Genomic DNA, 20,786 nt, shown 5'->3' with positions numbered 1-20,786 from the left:
GAGACTGTAAACATGAAATGAAACGGATAAAAATCTAGAGTTCATTCAAGTATGGGTCTATTGTAATGGGACAGTTAATTTTAAGTCCAGAGTTTGTATGAAAATAACATTTGCACTGCAAAAACACAAAAAATATTTTTGGTATAGTTTGCAGTGCAAACATCTTAGTACACTTTACATGAGGCAAAACTAATTTACAACAAATTACTACAGCTTGTTTTAAGTAAGCAAATACTTAGTATTGATGAAAACATTCTAGTTCCACTGGGAGATTATTTCACTTAAAACATTGTCCAATTCTTAATCGAATTAACAAAATTAATAAGGCTCAACTCAATGTGGGGAGGCTGCAAATAATAATTAGATTGTTGTTAATTATGGGAAATAAAAGAGAAATGGAAAATTGCGAGAGAAAAGTTCTTGTGTAGATTTATTGCCAGGCATGCAACCAAAAACAAATCAAGAATTTTTTGTCAATATAAGTTAAAGAACAAATGCAAATATAAAAGCTTCCTTTGAAATATATTTTACCTGTTTCCAGGTGTAGAAACAGAGGAGTAGTGAGGAACATTATGAATCATTAACACTCAGCACATTCCTTGCAAAAAAACAAATGCTTGATGAATATTTGTTTGGTCACAAGAACAGTTTGCCTCTGATAACGAAGATTAATTTGATTTTGTTTGTTGTTTTGGCTTCCACAGAGGGATGCATGATGTGTTCATTTGGGTTTCATTCAAGTTGTTTATTAAGTTGAACATTTTCCAGCTACATTAATCTCGACTGATGCCGTTTCTTTTTTGTTCTAAGTTGATCATATTTTCTCTGTAAAAAGTCAGTTTGTTTCCAATTTATTGTGAATATTTATCACAGTTTATGAAGTGAAACTGTAAATTACAGCAACAGACACAACAGAAGAAATGTGCAAGCAGGTAAATCCTTTTTTTTTTTCACAGCACTAATCCGGTTATGCGACTCGGTAAAAAAACAAATACAACAAGACAATTTGTGCCAACACAACTTTCTCCAGAAATTAGCCACAGGCTTTATCTTTATGATGCTAAGCCAATCGTTTATTCAACTTTGTTCCCTCCCTTTGGGATTATGTTAGCTTTGAGGATTGACATGGGTTTATTCTTAAATTGCAGTTGCAGAAGAAGCCCCCTCCCTTGGGCGGATTCCTGTCCCAAAGCTGGAGCTGAGGAGGTGGATCACGTTACAGCTTTCATCAGAAACATCTTCAAAAGACGCTGGCTGTCTCTGGCAAGCACCAAAGTGCCCTAAAAGTCGACTCTTCACCACGGCTCCCTGATAAATCCTTTCTTCCACTCTGACATTTCTGTCCAGCCAACAAAACCTGTTATCATGTCAGGACTTGTGACAAAGCACTCACCATTAAGACTCTGCTTTAACCAAACATCTCCGTCCACAGAAAGCTGCTGTTATTCAGCCGGCATACTGCTGAGGTCTTTGTATTCACTTGGAATGAGACACACTGGTTTGATCTTGTTTCATTTAAATTCAGCTCAACTGACTTAATGCTGCAAGCGGTCTAACTTTCCTCCCACACGTCCGCCTGGTGACTCCTCATAGCACAGCAGAGAGTGACAAAATGCAGAGAAATCCTCATTTTTATTCACGCAAACCTTGTGTTTCTGAAGGAATAATTCAGTTCCAGACAGCAGTAAGACCTACCAGCTTTCACTGGGTTGCCAGCTCAGGTTTTCCGCCAGAGATGGAAATTTCTTCCTGAAATTGGTGGGTCTTGTCTTGATTTCTTCAAATGTCTCTGTGGTCATTCCCACAAGCCTTGTTTAGTCCTCTTTAATCAAACTCCAGTCCATTTGCCAAGAAAATCCGGTTGTGGCGGTCTGAATGCATACACAAAACTGTTGTAGAAGTTACTGTGATAAGCAATAATACTTTTATTTGAGACTAATTTCAAGTAATATCATGATAATGGCATAATAACACAAGAACACAGTCTCAAAGATTAAAATTTTAACAAATATTTAGCAATGGAACTGGAAGACATTTTAAATATCCAAAAATAAATCAAGAAAACAACAGAAATAACAAATTACATGAACTTTGAAGTCTGTATAAACAAAACTATTCTTCCAAAAGAAAAGGACTAGATGAGACTAAAACTGCAGACTGAAAACTTTTGTCATCCAGTTTTTGGTAGAACGAGAGAAAAAATAAATAAATAAATCATGCAAATAGAAATTACAGAGCTTGTTTTAATTGATCACACGGTTAATTGATTAATTGCTTATTTCTAGAGGTCTAGGTGTTGGTACTGTGGAAGTGAACTCTGGTGCAGTTTGCTTTGACACAGTGCAGTGTGAAAGAGAACATTAACAACGAAAACTAAATGTTGCAATTTTGGTCCCCATTCAAATTGAATCTGCCAGACTATCAGGTGTAAAAACACCATCAGCCTCCTTCTTTCTTCTTTTTCTGCCCTCATTGTCCTTTAAATCTGATCCAGACGCAGTTGAAACAGCTCCTTCTGACTGAGGATAACATCTGTGTGGGGGTGTCAGCATAAAACTCACCAGCTCACGATAACTCTCGGCGACTGATTGCTAAGATAAGTGTCAGGTAAGTGTTTATTTGCTATTGTCTCAGGTGTTTACACAGCAGCTAAGATTGCTTAGCTGGGAGTAAAAGGTCAACTTCTTCTTCTTGATGCTGGAAAAGTCTGAAAAGCCAGTAAGAAGCTAATCAAGGCCTGGAGTTTCTTTAGACAGCCTCCTCTGTTAAAGATGGGAACAAAAGCCCTAAAATAACCTATTCTGAAGATTTGAGAACCACCAGGTGAGATTTTGTTTTTGCTTCCTGCTGTGTTCTCTCTTCTTTCCCATTTTGAAGAGTGGTTAAGAGAAACTAGTCCATAGGTTTGGCACTATCAAACAAACATAAGATTACTTATTAAAGCTGAAATATACATTGCTTAGCCTTTCGTTAAAAGATTTGTGTAACCATTGTTTTATTTTATTATATTGTTTATCATTAAGTGTAAAAAAATTCTTAACTTTATGATAATATTGACTTATCGTCGTTTCAATAAATTTCAATTAATGATGTTAAATTAAAAACTGCACTCACAGTAATATCTGAAATTGTATTTTTACCATTTTCTCCACTATTTGTTCCACAAAAGTATCAATAAATGTCATTAAATTTGAAAATATAATTAAATGCAGTTACTGTGTGCAGCTTAGTGACATAAATAGCCTGTTTCAAATGGAAATGTTTTTCAAGAGAAGCATTTGTGTTTGAAAATAAGTAATAAATCGTTTTTTAAACATAATCCTTATCGTTATGACAACAGGACCACAAATTATCTCAATAAAATTTTAAGTCCATATCATCCACCCCTAATCTTTTATTCGAAGAACATATTTATATAGAATTTAAAATATAAAATTCTAAATATTTTCCTGATCGTGGCACTTTTGCACCTCGATAAATAAACATTGGGGATAAATATTGTTAGTCCACCTCATGCAAAGACGTAAACAGAGTGAAAACATTCCATCAGATTCCAGGATTGGATCAACAGTTGCTGCTGTTTTCCCCCGGCGGGGCAGATTTTCTGCCCCTCTTGTTGCTCCTGAGGGACGATTAAACCAAGAGATGGTTCCTCTGGGGAATCTGCCAAACAAATGCCTTGCAACCACTAACTGAACAGCAGAAAAGGCAGAAACAATTAGTCTGGATCTTTAATTGGCTAAAGGGCAGAGCGCCACTTCAACCATGAAATGTGAGTTGCTGCCATTTATTGCTGAGCTGCAGTCAGAAACAATGTTCCTACAATATGCATAACATTAAACAAACTTTGTTTTCCACAGTGTGCCATATTGAAATAGACTAATGTGCAAATTTCATGCTTTAAATTCTCCGGAAATCCGTGAAATTCTCCAATAAGCTGACTGGTTTGAAGCAGCTAATTTTGCGTGGTTTAGAAAGTGCCAGCTGCACGCCAGGCTCAGAGCATGGCACAGCCCATTAGCAGGAGACAAACACCATGACGGAGGGTCTGGTGAGCCCCAGGGTCGTCATGAATATTCATGTACACATGCACACACCCAACACAGACACGTCGCTTCAGCCATCAAAGTCAGCCTGCATTCACACACATTTCATTTCAGCTCAACAGATGTGGCTGCATGCAAGTCTATGTTTCAGGCAGCTGGAGCTACGCCAGAACGGAGGAGCGACGTCGTTTTATCTCCAGGGAAGGAAAGACAAAAACTGGATGCTGGCTAATAACTTGAAATGAAAGCAAAAGATTCGTTTCCTCTGTTGTGTCTGCAGGGTTTCCCTCTCGAAAGCATGAAATTCAGCCACTCTAACTTAACCTGCCATTGTCCAAAGCACGGTTAACAAAGTTGACTGAAACTAATGAAATAATGAAAACTGAAATTGGAAAAACATTTTCATTAACTGAAATAAATAAAAATGGTAATTAATGGGGAGAAACTACAACTAACCAAAGCCGAAACTGTATCATGCATTTGTAAAACTAACTAAAACATACTGAAATTATACATGTAATATCTTTTGTTTTTGTGTCTATGAATTTATTTATTGGCCTTTCGAACTGATGTGAAATGAATTAATATTTCTTCCCCACTCAAACAGTTTACGTCAGCTGTCAGCAGATTACGGTACTTTGTTCTCCTCCTGGCGACTCCTATGCCAGTCCGCACGATGGCGACAGCAAAAGCTGGGATAAAACATCAGAATATGTTGCTTATTCAACAATAATTGAATACATTTTTTGAAAATAGTATCTTCTGTTGAGTATTTATTACCCAGTCAGATGCAAGATTACAATACATTACTACGATTTTTTTGAATTCTGCAACTCAACATTAACCAAAACTAAACTGACTATTTTAGTATGACAAATATTTAACTAATAATAACTAATAAAAACTAGCAAATACACTGTAAAAACTAGTTCAAACTAACTGATTTAGACAAACAAAAAGTACCACCAAAAGTAAACTAGACTAAAAAACTATTATAACCTTGGTCCAAACCGCTGCTGGGAAGTTTTTAAATATTATTGGAGCCAAATTTCTGCTAAAAAAGATAAATCTTCTTGGAAAATATTAAGAATAGCACAAAATATTGATCTTTAATTAGCCACGTTGCCTTCAGGGGAAATGGGACAGCATAAATAAGGAAACTCGGAAGCAGACCTTCATTACATTTGAAGGTAGAAATTTTAGTTTATTTTCCTGGGGCTGAAAATAGGCTAAACTTTTTCTAGATAAAAAAATCAGAAAACAATGGATCCAAAAAAAGCTGTAGAAGTTGTATGATTTAGGTCTGCAACTATTTGATGTTTAATGTTAAGCAAATGTTTAGGGAATGATCCTTTTTTCCAACAAAATAAATTCTACTTTGTTGCAATTGAATAATTAGTGTTTAGTTTATTGTTTAGCAAGTATTTTTGCATATTAAAACTTGTAAAAACCATAACTTTGTGCAGCCTGTGATTAGTTTGGACATCACTCGTCTAGAGGAAACTCAAAACGAATTAAATCGTTCAGGAATGACCTTGAGTGTTTTCTGTACTTGTCTCATATTCTGTGAAAGCAGCCTCTGCACTCTTTGACCCATAAACATCAGGAAGACACGAAGAATACCTGCCATGTTTGCTATTTTCACAAATCCATCATACGTGGTCATGATATCACTTTCCAACTTAACCGCAGTGATGGATGACACGCAGCACAACATCTATTTTTTGCAAGCTCTTGAGGCTTTTCTGAATGTGAGACAGTGACACACATGATTTGGCAGTTTGACACAAAACCCAGCAACAAAAGTAATCAGAGAACGTGGCATTCCTCAGAACAATGACAAGGCCTGAGGGGACGCCTCGTGCAATTACTGGAGAAGCTCTGTGGCATGTGCATTGTTCGCAGAGGAAATTTATCTTGCATACATTACCAGAGAACATGCTTGAAGATACTAGTGTAAGCTCTTAGCAGTGACATAGTCCTGTGGTCACATTTCAAACAGGCCCGAAGGAAGAAAAGAGGTCTCTGAGGTTTCCACTCTGCAGCTAACAGAGTTCAACAAGAGGCTATTTTACAGCTTAACTGATTAATGGGTAACTTTGACTGAATGATGCAACGCTCCAGGTGACGTAATCAGACCTAGTATTGTTGGGAATCTGTAGGACTTTTTCTAGAAGCAACACTATCTGTACAGGCCACTACAGCATTTTAATGTCTGCAACAGGAAATTTTACGTGTACGCACAACGCCGGAGGGCAAAAAGACGAATCAAATCCGTTAGCAGAATGTAACCTGGAGATGTATGTATTATTCATTTAGTGCAGTGTTCTACAGCAAAGAGAAAAACCATTGAAGAACAATTCAAAACCACTGATATTCTTCTTTTTTCCATGTCGACTACGCAAACCCGTTGCCGTAGCAACTGACTCACAAACACGCAAACATTTTCCACACAAAGAACACACTACAGTTTAACGTTTTCAGGCTTGATGCTTATTTTGCGATTATTAATAAGTGAACACAGCAGTGGTTCAGTAGCTAATTTAAACAGATGGCTTGTGGGCCACCTTATATTTCTGCAGCACATCTACGTGTGAAGGTTGTCAAAGTCAAGCTAGCATAGCTAACCTATTGACCTCTCCCTCGTTATTCTTTTTAGATAAAAAACATTTCACTGTCCCTTCGACCTTATTATCTAGTTATCTAACTAGATTATGACGTATCTAAATTTGATCAAGTTTATTGCAAGTAGACTTGGAATAATTATCTTAAAAATAACTTTTCAGCAATATGAAGGACTTTGTTTTAAGTAAATAATTCCTTAATATTGAATTTTTTAAAAAGTACCACCATATTTTCCAGACTGTAGAGCACACCTTACTAAAAGCCACACCCACAAGTTTTTTTTAAAAAACTGAAAACATACATATTCAAGCTGCACCAGCCTTTAAGCTGCTGGATATAATAAATCTGACATTAAGGACAGAGCCCTGTGTCTCCAACACCAAACCATGGATTCGTTCACATCAAGTTTTCGTGCAGTGGCTGTCGATCTGTACTGCCAGATCGACAGCCCTCAACTTAAAAGCTGCATCATATGAACCTCTTTGTGTTGTTTCCAAGATTTCTCCGTGCTGCTGGCATGTGCTTGTTCTAAATAAAAATCAGTGCTTTCTTCTTTGATTTTCAGTTTTGACTTCCAATTATTCACTTCCTGCTAAAGAGCCCCCTGGTGGTTGAATAAAAATTGACAGGAAAGCTGCACCCGGCTATAAACCTCATGGTTGAAAGAGAGGGAAATAAAGTAGCGGCTTATAGTCTGAAAAACACGGTAGTTCCATTGGCAGATTATTTCACTTATAACATGGGGAAAATGTCTTATTATAAGTGAAATAATCTGCTAACAGAACTAGTACTTTTTCATCAATAATTTGATGTAATCAATAATTCTCATTAAATTAAAGTTACAATATACAAGTAACTTTTATATTGCTGAAAAGTAACGTGTAAGTTAGCTTTGTCTTATTTTACGTTTGCTGAGATATTTGCACAAGAAACTAGAAACTAGACTAAAAGACTTGGTAAGATTTAGTGTTTTTGCAGAGGAAGGCATGGTAACATCTAAAAATATGTTTAAATAAAACTCTAACTCTTTTTGGAAACTAGTTTAAAAATTTCTGTTGCAGCTACATGTGCACTCCTGCTGTTCCTGAAAGAACTGTTGACTACAAGGAAGAGTAAATATTCCCAGGCTCCGTCCACAACACTCAGAAAACAAAAACACAACAAAGACGTGGGGCATGAGAGAGGTGCCTCAGGAGACACGATGTGGTGGTGGTGAGGGGGGGAGGGAACTAAGACTTGGAAAAGGCGGGAGGCAGGCGAAGACCTTTTGTATAATTTCTTTGTAACGTGAATCCGGTCTTGCCCCCCCACCCTGCAGAATGTGGTCCGTCCGAGGTTTTGGGCGTCAGGTGTGAGCAGCTGCTGTTTAGGCTCCGCAGACCAAAGAAAAGTGGGGAAAAGAGGAAGGAACAGCTTCACACTGGAGGGTGTTTTTCCCCTGCCCCTTTGGCTCCGGCGGGGCCGCTGCCAACACTTGGACCCCGGCCCAGGAGAGTGCCATGTGTCCTTACAGATGGGCCTTCTAAATATGAAGGGACATCATGTGCAGATGGCCAATTTTGCCTGGGCATAGTTCAGAGACAAATTGCCAGATCTGCTGAGGACTGAAGCACGGCTAATGAACATCTTGTTTTAAAACAAAGAAAGAGACTCCGCTCTTTCATTAACATGAACACATCCCTGATTTAATCTACTTTTTCACAAATATTATTCTTCATATGCACGTATAATTCACAAAATATTGCAAATTCTACTTGCTTCTTCATTATCTCTTTATTGGAAAGTTAATTTATTGCAGTGATTCATTTCAAATGGTCAGACTTTACTTTTTTCACTTATGACACTGATAACTGAGATTTAATATATGCTGATTCCAATCAAATGCAGAAAAACAGCTGAACTGACTTTAAACGTTTATTTTCTAAAGACAGACATAAATGTACTGAATTAAAAATGTATTTGACAACTCTTCACCAGTACGGCTTACTTAAATACCCCAACAACTTCACAAATTTCACCCAACAGGGAAAACTTTAATTTGTTCAGTGAGGGCAATTAGGAGTATAGCAGACAATGTAAAATAACAAATAAACTGAAACTGACTAAATCAATAGGCTGACTAGCTTGGTCAAACATGTAAAAACAAATTTAAACAAACCTTCTTTCAAATGGCTCAGAAAGTGCAAATAGGAATTCTAAGTCTAATGTAAAATAAATAAAAAAGCATTACATCACTCATCACAAAGCACAGAATTAGACTGAATAGATCCGCCCTTATGGATCAGGGCACATTGTCACGATACAATACACACATTAATACCGGATTAGTGCATCTCTAGTCATTATATTCCAAGTTTAGTTTTGATGACTCCGGGTTACAGCTATTTAAATGACTAAATTACATAAAACCAATAACAAACAGGTGTGAAGTTGGTATCTTGCTAATTGAAACTGTTTCTAACATAAACTGTCTATGCAGGGCTGGATTTACAGGGAAGTGGGCCCCTGGCTGGAAACCCTTTCCCATAAATAATAGTGCAAGTTACATTACATTAATAAGTAGTACTACACATAACTGGATATGAACTGATGATACCAGCAGATAAAGGTAGATTTAATACATCTGTTGGCCATTAGCTCCATGTTGTCCCAAAATAAATTACAATAACTTCACGCCTATGACGTGTATATAAAGCATAATGTCTGCAAAATAAGCATTCATTAGCATTCATATTAACAAATCAAGCTAGTGGGAGTAAAAACTTGCCTCTGCAAACTTCAAAACCCTTTCAAACTGCTGCGCAGAAATAATCAATCCTGTGCATGCAGGGCAGCCAAATTCAATACCTGTGATTCAGATGCACAGGCCTCTAAGCAGTGCTCAGCAAAACAGAAAAAAACAAAATCATTTCTGTTCCAGGAGACACAGAGCACATTTCTGAGACCAGAACACCAGCTTTCTCATTAGTGTTTTGTGTTTTTTCTTGAGTGCGTTTAAATAACCGTCTCCAAGCTCATAAAGTCTGAAGATGTGCTCTGAGGATAGCGAGTCAAGGATGTTTCAAGCAGCTCTTCAGCACCAGAAAGGTAGTCGATAGAGAAGAAATTCCCTCCCAGAAGGGTTTGGATCAAACTACAGAAGCAGCTGCTGGGTCTAAAAACCCCAGTCAGACTTCAAACCTACACATGCAAGACAAGCAGCTTTAACGCAGGCATGAGGGTGGCTGTCAGTTCTGCTCCTGCCAGCTAAACACTGTTTCTTTGATTTTCCTAAAACATGATTCAGAACATCTGACGATCCGCTTAAAACACACAGTAAAAAACAAACGACAAGGCGTGTTAAAATGATCAGTTGTTCTCTTTGCCAATATGCACCAAATAAAATGAATGCTTTGAAATTTGTTTTCAAAGAAATTAAGACTCAAATCTTCCCTATGTTGTAATTTACTTACATATTTACTTTGACACTGCTCTTACATTTGGGGAAAATGTGAAGAATTATGACCACTGACCAAACCAAAATAAGAAACCTCCTGCTGATCAACTTCATTAGTGTGAACCACAAGTGGAATATAGAAAATAATTTTTAGTGAGCATCTAACAAAGTTTAAAAGTTTGCTCAAAACTTTTGGAAGTTGGGCGGAAACATTCTCGTTGGAGATGTTAAACATACGTTTCATTTTTAGTCAGAACTGGGAAATTCTGACTTCTGAGTCAGAAAATCAATTAGAGCCTCCAGGGCACCACTCGGAAAGTCAGAGAATTTCTCAAAAGCCAACTTTGACATCCAATATGGCGGCTCCTCGCATCAACAACGGTAAAGTGTGATGGAAACATGTTAGTTTTACAAGACACACTTGTAAGAATGTATATAAAATGAATGTTATATATCATTTGGTTAATCCACAAGAAAACAACAAAACTAACTAAAATGCCTTGAGCTTCATTAGACATTTTTCCTGCTCAAACCTAAACAAATAAGATAAGAGTTATGACTGTGAACCTTTATTTACAGCTTTAGTCTTCTGTGTGCAATAACAGACACTGCTCAATGTAGACAGAAGCTCAATTAAAGTAAGCAGATGAAATATCTGTAAGGTGGGATTTGATTGCTCCACTCACTGACCTGAACGCCGGCTGAATTAGCTGACATATGCCTGAAAGTTATGGGGCAGCAGCATTATAATTCTACCGGGATCAAACAGCGCACTCTCTTTAATGAAGACAATGAGCCAATACATTAGATTATATGGCTGCCATGGCCGCCTATCACTCAGGCAAACGCACTAATCCCACATGGACAACTGGAGCCAACAGCTGCACACCTCCTCCAGCATGCAGACAAGCCCGTCGGAGGCATTCCCAGGCACCCAGACACGGATAAAGAAAGACCAGCCAGTGTTTACTTTAACTGATAGGCCCAACCACCAAAACGTTTCCAAAACTAGATATTCTTATCAATAGCACAACCAGCGTTGTCATAGAAAAGTCATTTTATCTGTTAGAAAACAAGAAGACAAGGAGACCAAACAGCTTTTTATTTTTCTGGGTCATCTTTTTAAACTTAGTAATTTTAAACACATTTTTTTAACACATACATATACAGTACAGACTGTTATTGCGCCATATCCCCCCCTTCTCTCTCTACTCACTCACTCTCTACTTCCTCTTTTTCCAGGAAACCTGCTTTTCCTGTTTCATGACTCTCTCTGTCTTGACTATGATTTCTTATGATTAAATAGAAAAAAGTAGAATTAAAGCAAAGTTTGCAGGAGACAAAACAACACACACAACCAAATTGATTTTATTGACATTTAAGTCTACTGTTGGGTCTAGATTTCACTTGAGTGATTCATTTCAAAGAAAACTTTATTTATTTTTACTGTTAAACTAAAATCTCCAGCATGGGGAAGTGGGATGATCTCGGATTTTCTTGACAAGACCAAAAGTTTGGACACACAGTTGTGTCCAAACTTTTGGTCTGTACTGTATATATAAAGATGTGCATTGCATCACAAATAAGGAAATGTTTTCTGGTTTGAATTCAAGGAGAAAAACAACCTTTTCTGGATACAGAGTCTATTTCCATTCGACCTTGCAACAAGTGCTTGTTTCCCTTGACTTTCACAACTTAAAATTGTTATTTTGTTCTTCTGAAGCCAATTGAAATATAGAATAATAACCCTACAGCTAAGAAACATTTGAGCTAAATCACATTTTTCCTCTCTTTTTTAACTTTGAATTATGTAGCTAATTCAATCCCAACAGTTTCAAACTTCTCTTTAGATTGGCTGTTTTCTGTCTGCGTTTATTCAACAAAATACTTAAAACAACAAAAGTTCAACCTTCATATGCAAGGATTTGGAAATGGAATTGTGATTAAAAAACGATTACAGTACCAACGAATTTTGCCAGCAATAACATTTTGATCAAAACAAAATGTTTTTCCTACATGTTGTCTTTAATTCCACTGGCAATAAATCCTCACAGACCAACTAAAACGACTTCAGTCACACTCAAACAGTAGTTAATCTGTCACAGAGACTGGTTTTTAGTCTCAGGCAAGAACACAAATAAAATCTTCAGATCAATCTACCTTTGAATTTGCTCCAATGGTTAAATAAATAAATAAATAAACAAAAAAATTCATCTACAGATGTCCACAACACAATATTTTTAAAGAACTGACAGTTGAGCCAAGAATATTTGCAGCTTTTAGATGGGAGAAAACCAAAGATATTTCAGAGGGTTTGTCGTTAGTAGTGATGCCAGACAAGAATAAAAGTGAGGACTGCCCAGTCAAAGAGTTGCATCTGAAGAATGGCAACCATCCCACAGTCATCCCACGCTCTGATTGGCTACTGGAGCAAATGAAAGCTCTCCAAGAAATTACGCGACAGATTTTCAAGAAACGCCGGGAGAAAACTGAGAAACTGGTCTAATGTCACAATTCATCTACAGCAGCTCTAATTGGAGGAGGCCGAATCAAAGCTGTGCACTTAGCCAAGACATACCAGAAAGGAAACGTATTTAGAGACTAGAGATCATTAAAAAACAAGGCTGATGAAGTGCTGAGTAAATATCTTTGTGTTTGGTTAAAACAAGCTTGTTCTTCTTTCAGGGAAGTTACTTGTATATATCTATATACTTGACAGGGAGAAAAAGAAGAATTTGAGAGGTTTTAATTAATTCTTCAACATTTTTTTCTGCATTATTTTTCCCTTTGTTGTGGAACACTGCGATAAATTAATTAGTTTCGTTTTGCTCGAAAGGCAAGTAAAAGAATCATCATTTACGAAGCACTCTAGAGGACATGAGAAAAATGTTTTCTTGTGCGTTCTGTTGCAATACTTTTGCGTTACCTTGCAATACACTTACTGCAGTCACAAATGTGAATTTCAAATTTCAAATGTATGCACATTAAAAAGCATCAGTGCTTATTCTTAACTCTGTGGTGGAAAAAACTGATTGAAAATGTATTTATTCGCTGCATGTTTATGTCTGTGTAAGTTTACAAAAGTATTGCGAGGGAACGCAAAAGAAATGCAAATTCCCAATGTCCCCCATGGGGCCCCGTAGTCTCTTGCCCTCCAGCGCTGTGCGCAGGCAGAACTTTTACAGATGTAAAGAATAACATGAAGTATGACTGGACACACAAACAAATTTCTTCGCACAATTTTGAATTCCTAACAGGAAGTTGTGGTTGTTATGAAGCTATCTGATTGGCTGACAGGTTTCAGCTATATGGTACACTGCCCCCTATGGGTTGGGCACATTTAAAATAACGCTCAGGCCAGATTTGTGCGGATTCATTTGGATGAAAACATTTCTCAAAGCAATCCTGAGTATAATATTATTTATTTAAACAATGTGGCAGAGATATTTGCTACATATGTACAAGGCCCAAGAGTAGACATGTCTCTGAATAAAATAACTCAAATAAAAAGTAAGGAAAAACTTAGTAAAAATACTTCTTTTTTTCCCCCCAAAAGTTACTCACGTAAGTGTAACTAGTTACTACCCACCTCTGGTAGGAACGTATTTATTGTCTAATTTGTGATTACTGTAAGTAGCTTTACTTTCCCAGCATAAAAAACTCCATGTTCTGATTGCAAAATCTACTTTGCACAGAAAGAAAGCGACTTTATCGATTGTCTTTAAATGCAGCAAAGGATGAAGACTTGTTTAGTTAGAAATATTTCATTACAGCATGGATTAAAAAGCCCATCCTTTCCTGTCTGTGTATGTCAACATAAAAGCTCTGCCAACGCAGAGATTTACTGCACGATGGCGCGGCTCACTCACCCATTATTACAGGAGAACATGACCATCATGCTGATGAACACTGGACTTTGAAATCAATGTGTGTGCATGTGTGTGTGTGTGTGTGTGTGAGCCGTATCTACAGAGCTAAATGGCTAAATGCTTGATCTTCTCCTCACACACCGGTTGGGATCATTTCCATACAAGAGAAACGCTTTTAGCCTCAAACTGTATTTAACTAAGTGTCCTTCAGGGTTCGTTAGGGAGCAGGGCGGTTCAGACGGTGCCTGATTTAAAAGTTATTTGGAGGAACTGGGGTCTGTGGGAGTGGGCCCCCAACCTAATCCAGAAACAGACAGCTTACTCCTTCTCCAGAGGAGGGAGAGGGGAGATGAGGATGTAATGGAGGTAAACCAATTAAGACGAGGCTCATGGGGTAAAAACAGGGGATCAGGGCGGGACTGAGAGTGCTGTCCTGTTGTGAGACAAAGAGAAAGAGGGAGGCTTCTACTTGGGTAGGAAAAGTTTAGATAGGAGGTTTAATACTTTCTCATTTAAATAAAGGACTATTTAAACTAACTGGTCCTGTTTTGGGGTATTAACGCTGTTAATCAACCTCCTTGTGGCACTCCTCGTCCCCAGCTCTTGATCTCTTATAAGCTCTGCAGCTAGCAGAGCTTATTGTGAATGCTAATGCTAGTTAGCATGGCCACCAATGACTGTGGATAAACTGTTTTGGTTAACAGTAAGTTCTTTCTCTGCAATTAGCACAGCAAAGACATGAGGGTGATTGACAGCGCTACGATCCTCCTCCTGGCTCTGATTGGTTGTTTTTAGTCAGGAGACGTGCATTTCTTCAAATGGCAATAGGAGGAGATCGATCTTTTCAAAGATTGTCTGTTTCATATTATACTGTTATGGCATGGTGACAATTTAATGAATACGTAAAAAACTTTTTTTTTTTCATAAAAGTTACATCCTCCTATTATTTAATGTCCCTTTGGGATCTATCAAGTATTTTTGAATTTGGATTGAATTGAATTTTGAAAATATATAGGTTAAATTCAAATTTGCACAGATAAGATTACAGTTCACACTAGAGAAAGGGAACCAAAAACTGGAATCAGATTGCTTGGCATCTTCAAAATGCTTCCATAAAATACCTGCTTAATTCTTTACTATATAGACTTGCCAGTAAAATGTAATAGATGACATTAAAAGTTTGTATTTTTTTGAAGTTTCTTTTTTTAAGTTTAGAAATTACATTTCCTTCAGACAAGATGTGATTCACATTAAACAAAACGAGCCAGAAAATGGACAAAGTAATTTTGAAAATGAATAATGCTACTGGTGATTGTTGAAGATTCTTCCAATAAGGTAAAGACAAAAATGTGGAAACATAACTTACAACATTATGCCTAAAACAAAATCCCTGTATCCACTACCACGTTCTTCCCTCTGTGACATTCCCAGACGTTCCCTGGCCAGCTAGGAGAAATAATCCCAACAGGGAGTCCTGGATCAAACCCAGATCCTGTCCCCAGCTGACCACGCCAATTAACCCTCTAAAGGAAAGGAAGACAAAAACATTGGTAACTATTATCTCAAGTTTGTTTTTTTAATCTAGATTGATCAGAGCAAATTTTCCTTCCAAAAAATAAAGAAAAGACAGCTATAACTTCCATCTACATAATTTAAGTGTAGCTGAAGAGTGAAAGGAAAAAGATGCATTTGACCCTCACTAGGGTTCACTTCAACCAACTAGGTCTGTAGGTGCACCAGAGTTCGCATTAGAGTTCAATTGCAGATTCACACCTCCCCATATGAACCAGACTTTCTAGATAAATGAACTGGAGTTTGATTAAATATGACTAAACAGAGTTGATGAGAACTCATCCTAAATCTACTTAGCGTAACAGTTACGCTCCGCATCAGTTACTAACCTGTTTTTCTGTCAACAAATCCTCATGAGCTAAATTTGGAGTTGAAATGTTTGGTTGGCGAATGACTTCTCTGTTTAAAAAGTCACAAACCAAATACCTCGCATACCTCAGGCGTGTCCCAGACAAAGCAACACATCTGCATGCAGGACCTTGAGCTGCACGGTGTTGGGCAGATTATACATCTCTATTCAAAGTATCTGTGGATTAATAAGCCGTAAAATGTTCTGCAGAACGATCCGATAAAGATACAGTGAGCTGCAGCCTTCTTAATTGAAGGAGTTTAGGTAAACATACAGAACCAGAGCAATTAGAGGAAATGAGGCATGAGTTTGTAAAAGAAAAAAAACAACAACAAAGAGAGATTCTGACTGGTTTCACAGAACCAGGAGGAGTACGAGAATACACATGGACACATATCATCGTAACTGGACTTTCACATCAAGCTGCTGGCTCTTTACTGGTCAAAACACAAAAACTGACCATTTAACATCAGCTCAGATCGAGACCAACACTAAAGTACCATCATTTTTAAACAGAAGTAGAACCATACTTAGCCTTTACACTTTACATTTATACACCTCTTTGCAGTGTATAAATGCAAAGCAGTGTGCAATGCAATTTATACATGCCAGTGTATAAATGGCATGCAGGTACTAGTTACCTTAAAATGTAGTACTAAATTGTTTATTTTTCCACAATATTTATCATCGTCACAATAGTACCACATAATATCATGACAGCTTTCTAAGTCCATGTTGCCCACAGCTCTATAGAAACGTTTGACAAATCAGGATCCCAATTAGGAAATTTGAATTTTTAAACTGACCTCAGCATCAAAATCCAATATGGCTACCTTGCATGTGTGACAGTGGTAGTTGAAGAAAGTTCTCTATCTTGCAAAGTATTTCACAAATGTTACACTAAACCACATCCTTAAGTGAAAACGTTGCTTCAGTGTTTTAACACAAAACACAAAAATATTTAGTCTTCAGTTTATTTTACTTGCAGCAACTATTGATTGGCTTTTTGCAGACGTTGCAGCTTAGTCTGGGAATAGCATCCCATCATTTGAGCAGTCTTTTGGACTTGCTAATTGTTAATGTTACTAGCAACAGAAGCCAATAATATACTGCTTTTGGGTCCTGGTAATGTTGCCTCTGTAGTTTTTCTAACCAACTTTTGTTTGGGCACAAAATGGTGCATGTATATCTGAACTTACTGTCCCGACTATACACCTCATAGTACTCACCAAGGAGGCCTGTTAGGTTCATCGCAACAGGCAAGTGATCAATATCAATTGATAAAACATCTGATAGAATATTTAATACTCAATACATACAAAATACTAGCCTATCTCCAATGGTACAAATACCACTGGAGATAGGCTGCTGGCGACCTTAGTGGGGTGGGTGGGTGGATGGAAAGGCCAGCTAAGCTGGTTTGGTGGCATCAATCTTTCTTTGGTTACCTAGCAACAACCTGCTCCCGACTTCAGTTACCTAGCGACAACTGCTGAGTAACTTGCACAGCAGCAGTTTAAGGTTTTGCCACTGTCTCTCATAACTCCTTAAAACTAAGAAAACAATGCGGTGAGGTGAAAGCTGTGGATAAAACAGGAAAGGTCACGCTGCCAGTTTGGTAGTAATATTTATATTTAAAACAAAAAGCTTTTATCAATTATTATCAAAAGACAATTTTTGATATTGACTAATATGAAACGCTTATCTTGTGACATGTTTTCAGCCATATCGTCCAACCCTAAGGAATTTCATTCCAACTTTGACAACAGGCAATTTAAAGTAATGCCAAAAAAATTACCATTTTCAGTTTGACATACATGGCAGCCATATTGGATTTTGAACTCAGCCATGTTTGAGGATCTCCATCTGTTTTAAAGCTGGAATTCTGATTTTAGAGGAAATTTTTGATGTATTTTAAAACAGGGAAAATCGAACTTGTAACTATAATAATACCGCCCTATCAAAGTAGCACAAACTTAATCAGAAATAAACTGTGACAAGGTCAAACAAACAGTTTCTGATTGAAACGTTCACCAAATTTCACATGCATGGCGACTGCTTTGATTCTGCTTGGTCTTTGTTCTTGTCATATTTCTAACTGGGAACAGCAAAAATCCGGCTTCTGTCTGGAAAGGGGTGGTTCCCATAAGTCTGGTCACTGAGCATTTTAATGAGATCCCCCCCCTAACCCACCCACTGGTTTTGAACTTGGAACTGGAACACAGTTAAGTTGGTTTGAAGTCATTCCCAGATCCAAGCTGTGACAACGCCACCAGCAATGGACAATCTCCACTGCACTTCCTGATGCAACAAACATCAAGCGAGAGTAAACAACTCCTACTTTGATCTGTTGGTGCTTTTTTCTTTAGATTTTCATCGCAGTTCATTTCTTCTCAATAACCTGCAAAATGTTGATACCATTGATTCCAACACTTATAGATACAAGGCAACCCAAATGCACAGATACTGGGCTATGTGGAGCTGTATCTTAATTATTTATGGGTTAGTACTGCAGACTAGTTCAGTAAGAAATGTTTCCATTGCAGACTAAAGCAACAATTTGAGTAAACAAAAATCAGAAACGGTTTGATTTGTACTAAAAAGATCACCTCCAACTATTTCCCACAAGTGAATTATAGCAGGCATGAAAAGAAGCAAATATTATGACCATACTGAGTGTAAAACAAAGCTTTCCATCACATTTACTGGCTAAAAAAAAACCAAACTGCATTGAGTCCTCCAGTTTTAGCCCTGCGGCCAAGAACAGTGGTTCTTTACAGGACCAAAGCAAGAAGCATTAAGGCTTTAATAACTTCTCCAGACTTCAGAGCACAAGGTCACAAGCTTTTAAAAACACCCATCACATGTCAGAGTGTTTAACCTGGCTTTTGCCAGGACTCGGAGTGCTAATGAGCAGCATCAATTACGCAGTAATTATTTACACCTTTTAGGGTTTTTACAACGCCCCGACTTTAAGGTCTAAAAAACTCAAATTAAAGTTAAACAAGAACAAACTAGACCAGCTGGATATACTTACTTATCTGTTTGCAATTATAAGTGCAAAGCGAGATTTTTTTGTCATTTAGCACGCAGTTATTATTGAACGGTGTCCACGAGTTTGCTCATAAAAATGTCAAGAGCGTCCAAAAAAAGCGGCTAAATGTTCAGTAAAACTTGCCGTCTGTTGACTGGTTTAAACTTTATTCTTGAAATAAAAATAATAAAAAGAGGAGTTCAAATGCGGTTTAACTCACCGCTCCGGTTCAGCAGGAAGATATGAAGAAACAGCGGCAGAAACGCTCCTCGTAGGAAAGCCATGTCTTCTCTTTGCTCCTCTCTGCTATTCAGCCCAAACACAAACTGAACACAAGTGGAGTCGGTGTGGAAGAGAAGTTCGGCAGCAGCCCGGAGGAGACAAGAGGAGGAGGAGGAGGAGAGAGGAAGAAGAGGAGGGAGGAAAAGGGGAGGGACGCAATTAAGGTCCTGCCGGGGTCCTCCTATTCCTGTATTAAAATAGCAGCTTATCTGTGTTTCTCCTGCTCCAAATTCACATTTCTTCTTGGAAGAAAGTCCTTAAGGTTGAGATTAAACATGGCTGCCTTATCGCGCCACACCTTTGAGGTCCCGCTGGCTGCATTCACACAACTTATTTCCTCCCATATCAGTTGGAGGTGGCGAGTCCTTTTAGGTCTAATTTTGCAGATGCAGAATATTTTATAAAAGAATAACAAAACAAAAAAAAGACTTATGGCCTGATATGGTTTATCTTTAAAGTGCAGACATTTAGTTTTGCACCTCAACCTCACAAAAATACGCAGCTTTTATTTTTTTAGTAGGATATAAACATGGATAAAAAGCAAAAAGGGGGTGAAATTAATTGTGGATAGAATCACAACATTCAAGTGGAGGTTGCTTTTTGTGGATGATGCAGTTCTGTTAGCTTCCTCGGATCATGTCCTTTAGCATTCACTGGAGTGGTGCACAATAGCCTTATTACAGTGTTTTCGGACCTATTCCAGTGTGACTATGAGGTGTGACTCGGTTTGACTAAGCACCGCAACTGCAACATTTGTTACATTTTCAGCTGCTGCAGTTCTCTTTCACAACTGCACTGTATCAAACAAACCAAACATTGGAGCAACCTTTTCCCCTCCTCGCCTGTGGTGGCGCTGCACCAAGAACAACTGAAGGAAACAACCTTGAAAACCTCTGAAGAAGACACTGAGCACAACTTTCTGTCAACAAAAATGGAGTGGTGTCAAATTTTAGCGCTTGAAGGATTTCTCTTTTGTCTTTGATAACAGAACACAAACATTTCTTCCGCTACGTGCTAGCTGTAGGCTAACATGTTTATTTTGGTTGTACCCAGAATGCTCGGCGCTATATTCCACTTCTTGCTTTTGAAACAGTCTCCGGTCCACTTGGCATTCACCAGCGTTCAAACACTCTGGTGTGTAGTCTTAAATCTTAACTTAGCGTTAAATTTTAAGACTTAACGCTAATCTTTAACCAAACCAAGTGTATAGGCAGACCAGAGTTAGTTTTTTTGATTACGCCGCTTTGTTACTTGGCAGATTTATCAATAGTGTCTATCACACCATTCCTGTTTAGTCCACTTTAATCAAACTGTAGTTTATCTGCCTCTGGAGGTCAGGTTCGTTTGGGGAGGTGTGAATGCACAATCAAACTGATGCAAACCAAAAAAGTTAACTCTGGTCGACCTACAAACTCGGTTTGGATGAAGTGAACTCTGGTGCGGTTTGAATGGAAATGCCAAGCAGACCGGAGACTGTTCCTTTAGATTCAAAATGGATTCATAAAAAATGTACTTTGACCAACAGCTCCATTATCAGATTATGCTCCGGCGTAATTCTTGTAGTGAGGTGGAA

General features: G+C 37.9%; 1 protein-coding gene across 1 annotated transcript in view; it reads right to left on the bottom strand.

The window, feature by feature from the left end:
• The window catches only part of mcama (melanoma cell adhesion molecule a), a 72,616-nt gene extending 53,242 nt beyond the window's left edge, over positions 1–19,374 (bottom strand). Inside the window, exon 1 of the mRNA XM_044141487.1 lies at positions 19,152–19,374. Coding sequence (XP_043997422.1) covers positions 19,152–19,215 — 64 coding nt within the window. The 5' untranslated portion in view covers positions 19,216–19,374. The remainder of the gene's footprint in view (positions 1–19,151) is intronic.
• Between the last annotated feature and the right edge of the window lie 1,412 nt (positions 19,375–20,786).

Source organism: Gambusia affinis, linkage group LG15 (assembly GCF_019740435.1).
Source record: "Gambusia affinis linkage group LG15, SWU_Gaff_1.0, whole genome shotgun sequence".
Lineage (NCBI taxonomy): Eukaryota > Metazoa > Chordata > Actinopteri > Cyprinodontiformes > Poeciliidae > Gambusia > Gambusia affinis.
The sequence above is the reverse complement of the archived record's forward strand: the minus strand, read 5'-3'. Positions and strand labels throughout refer to the sequence as shown.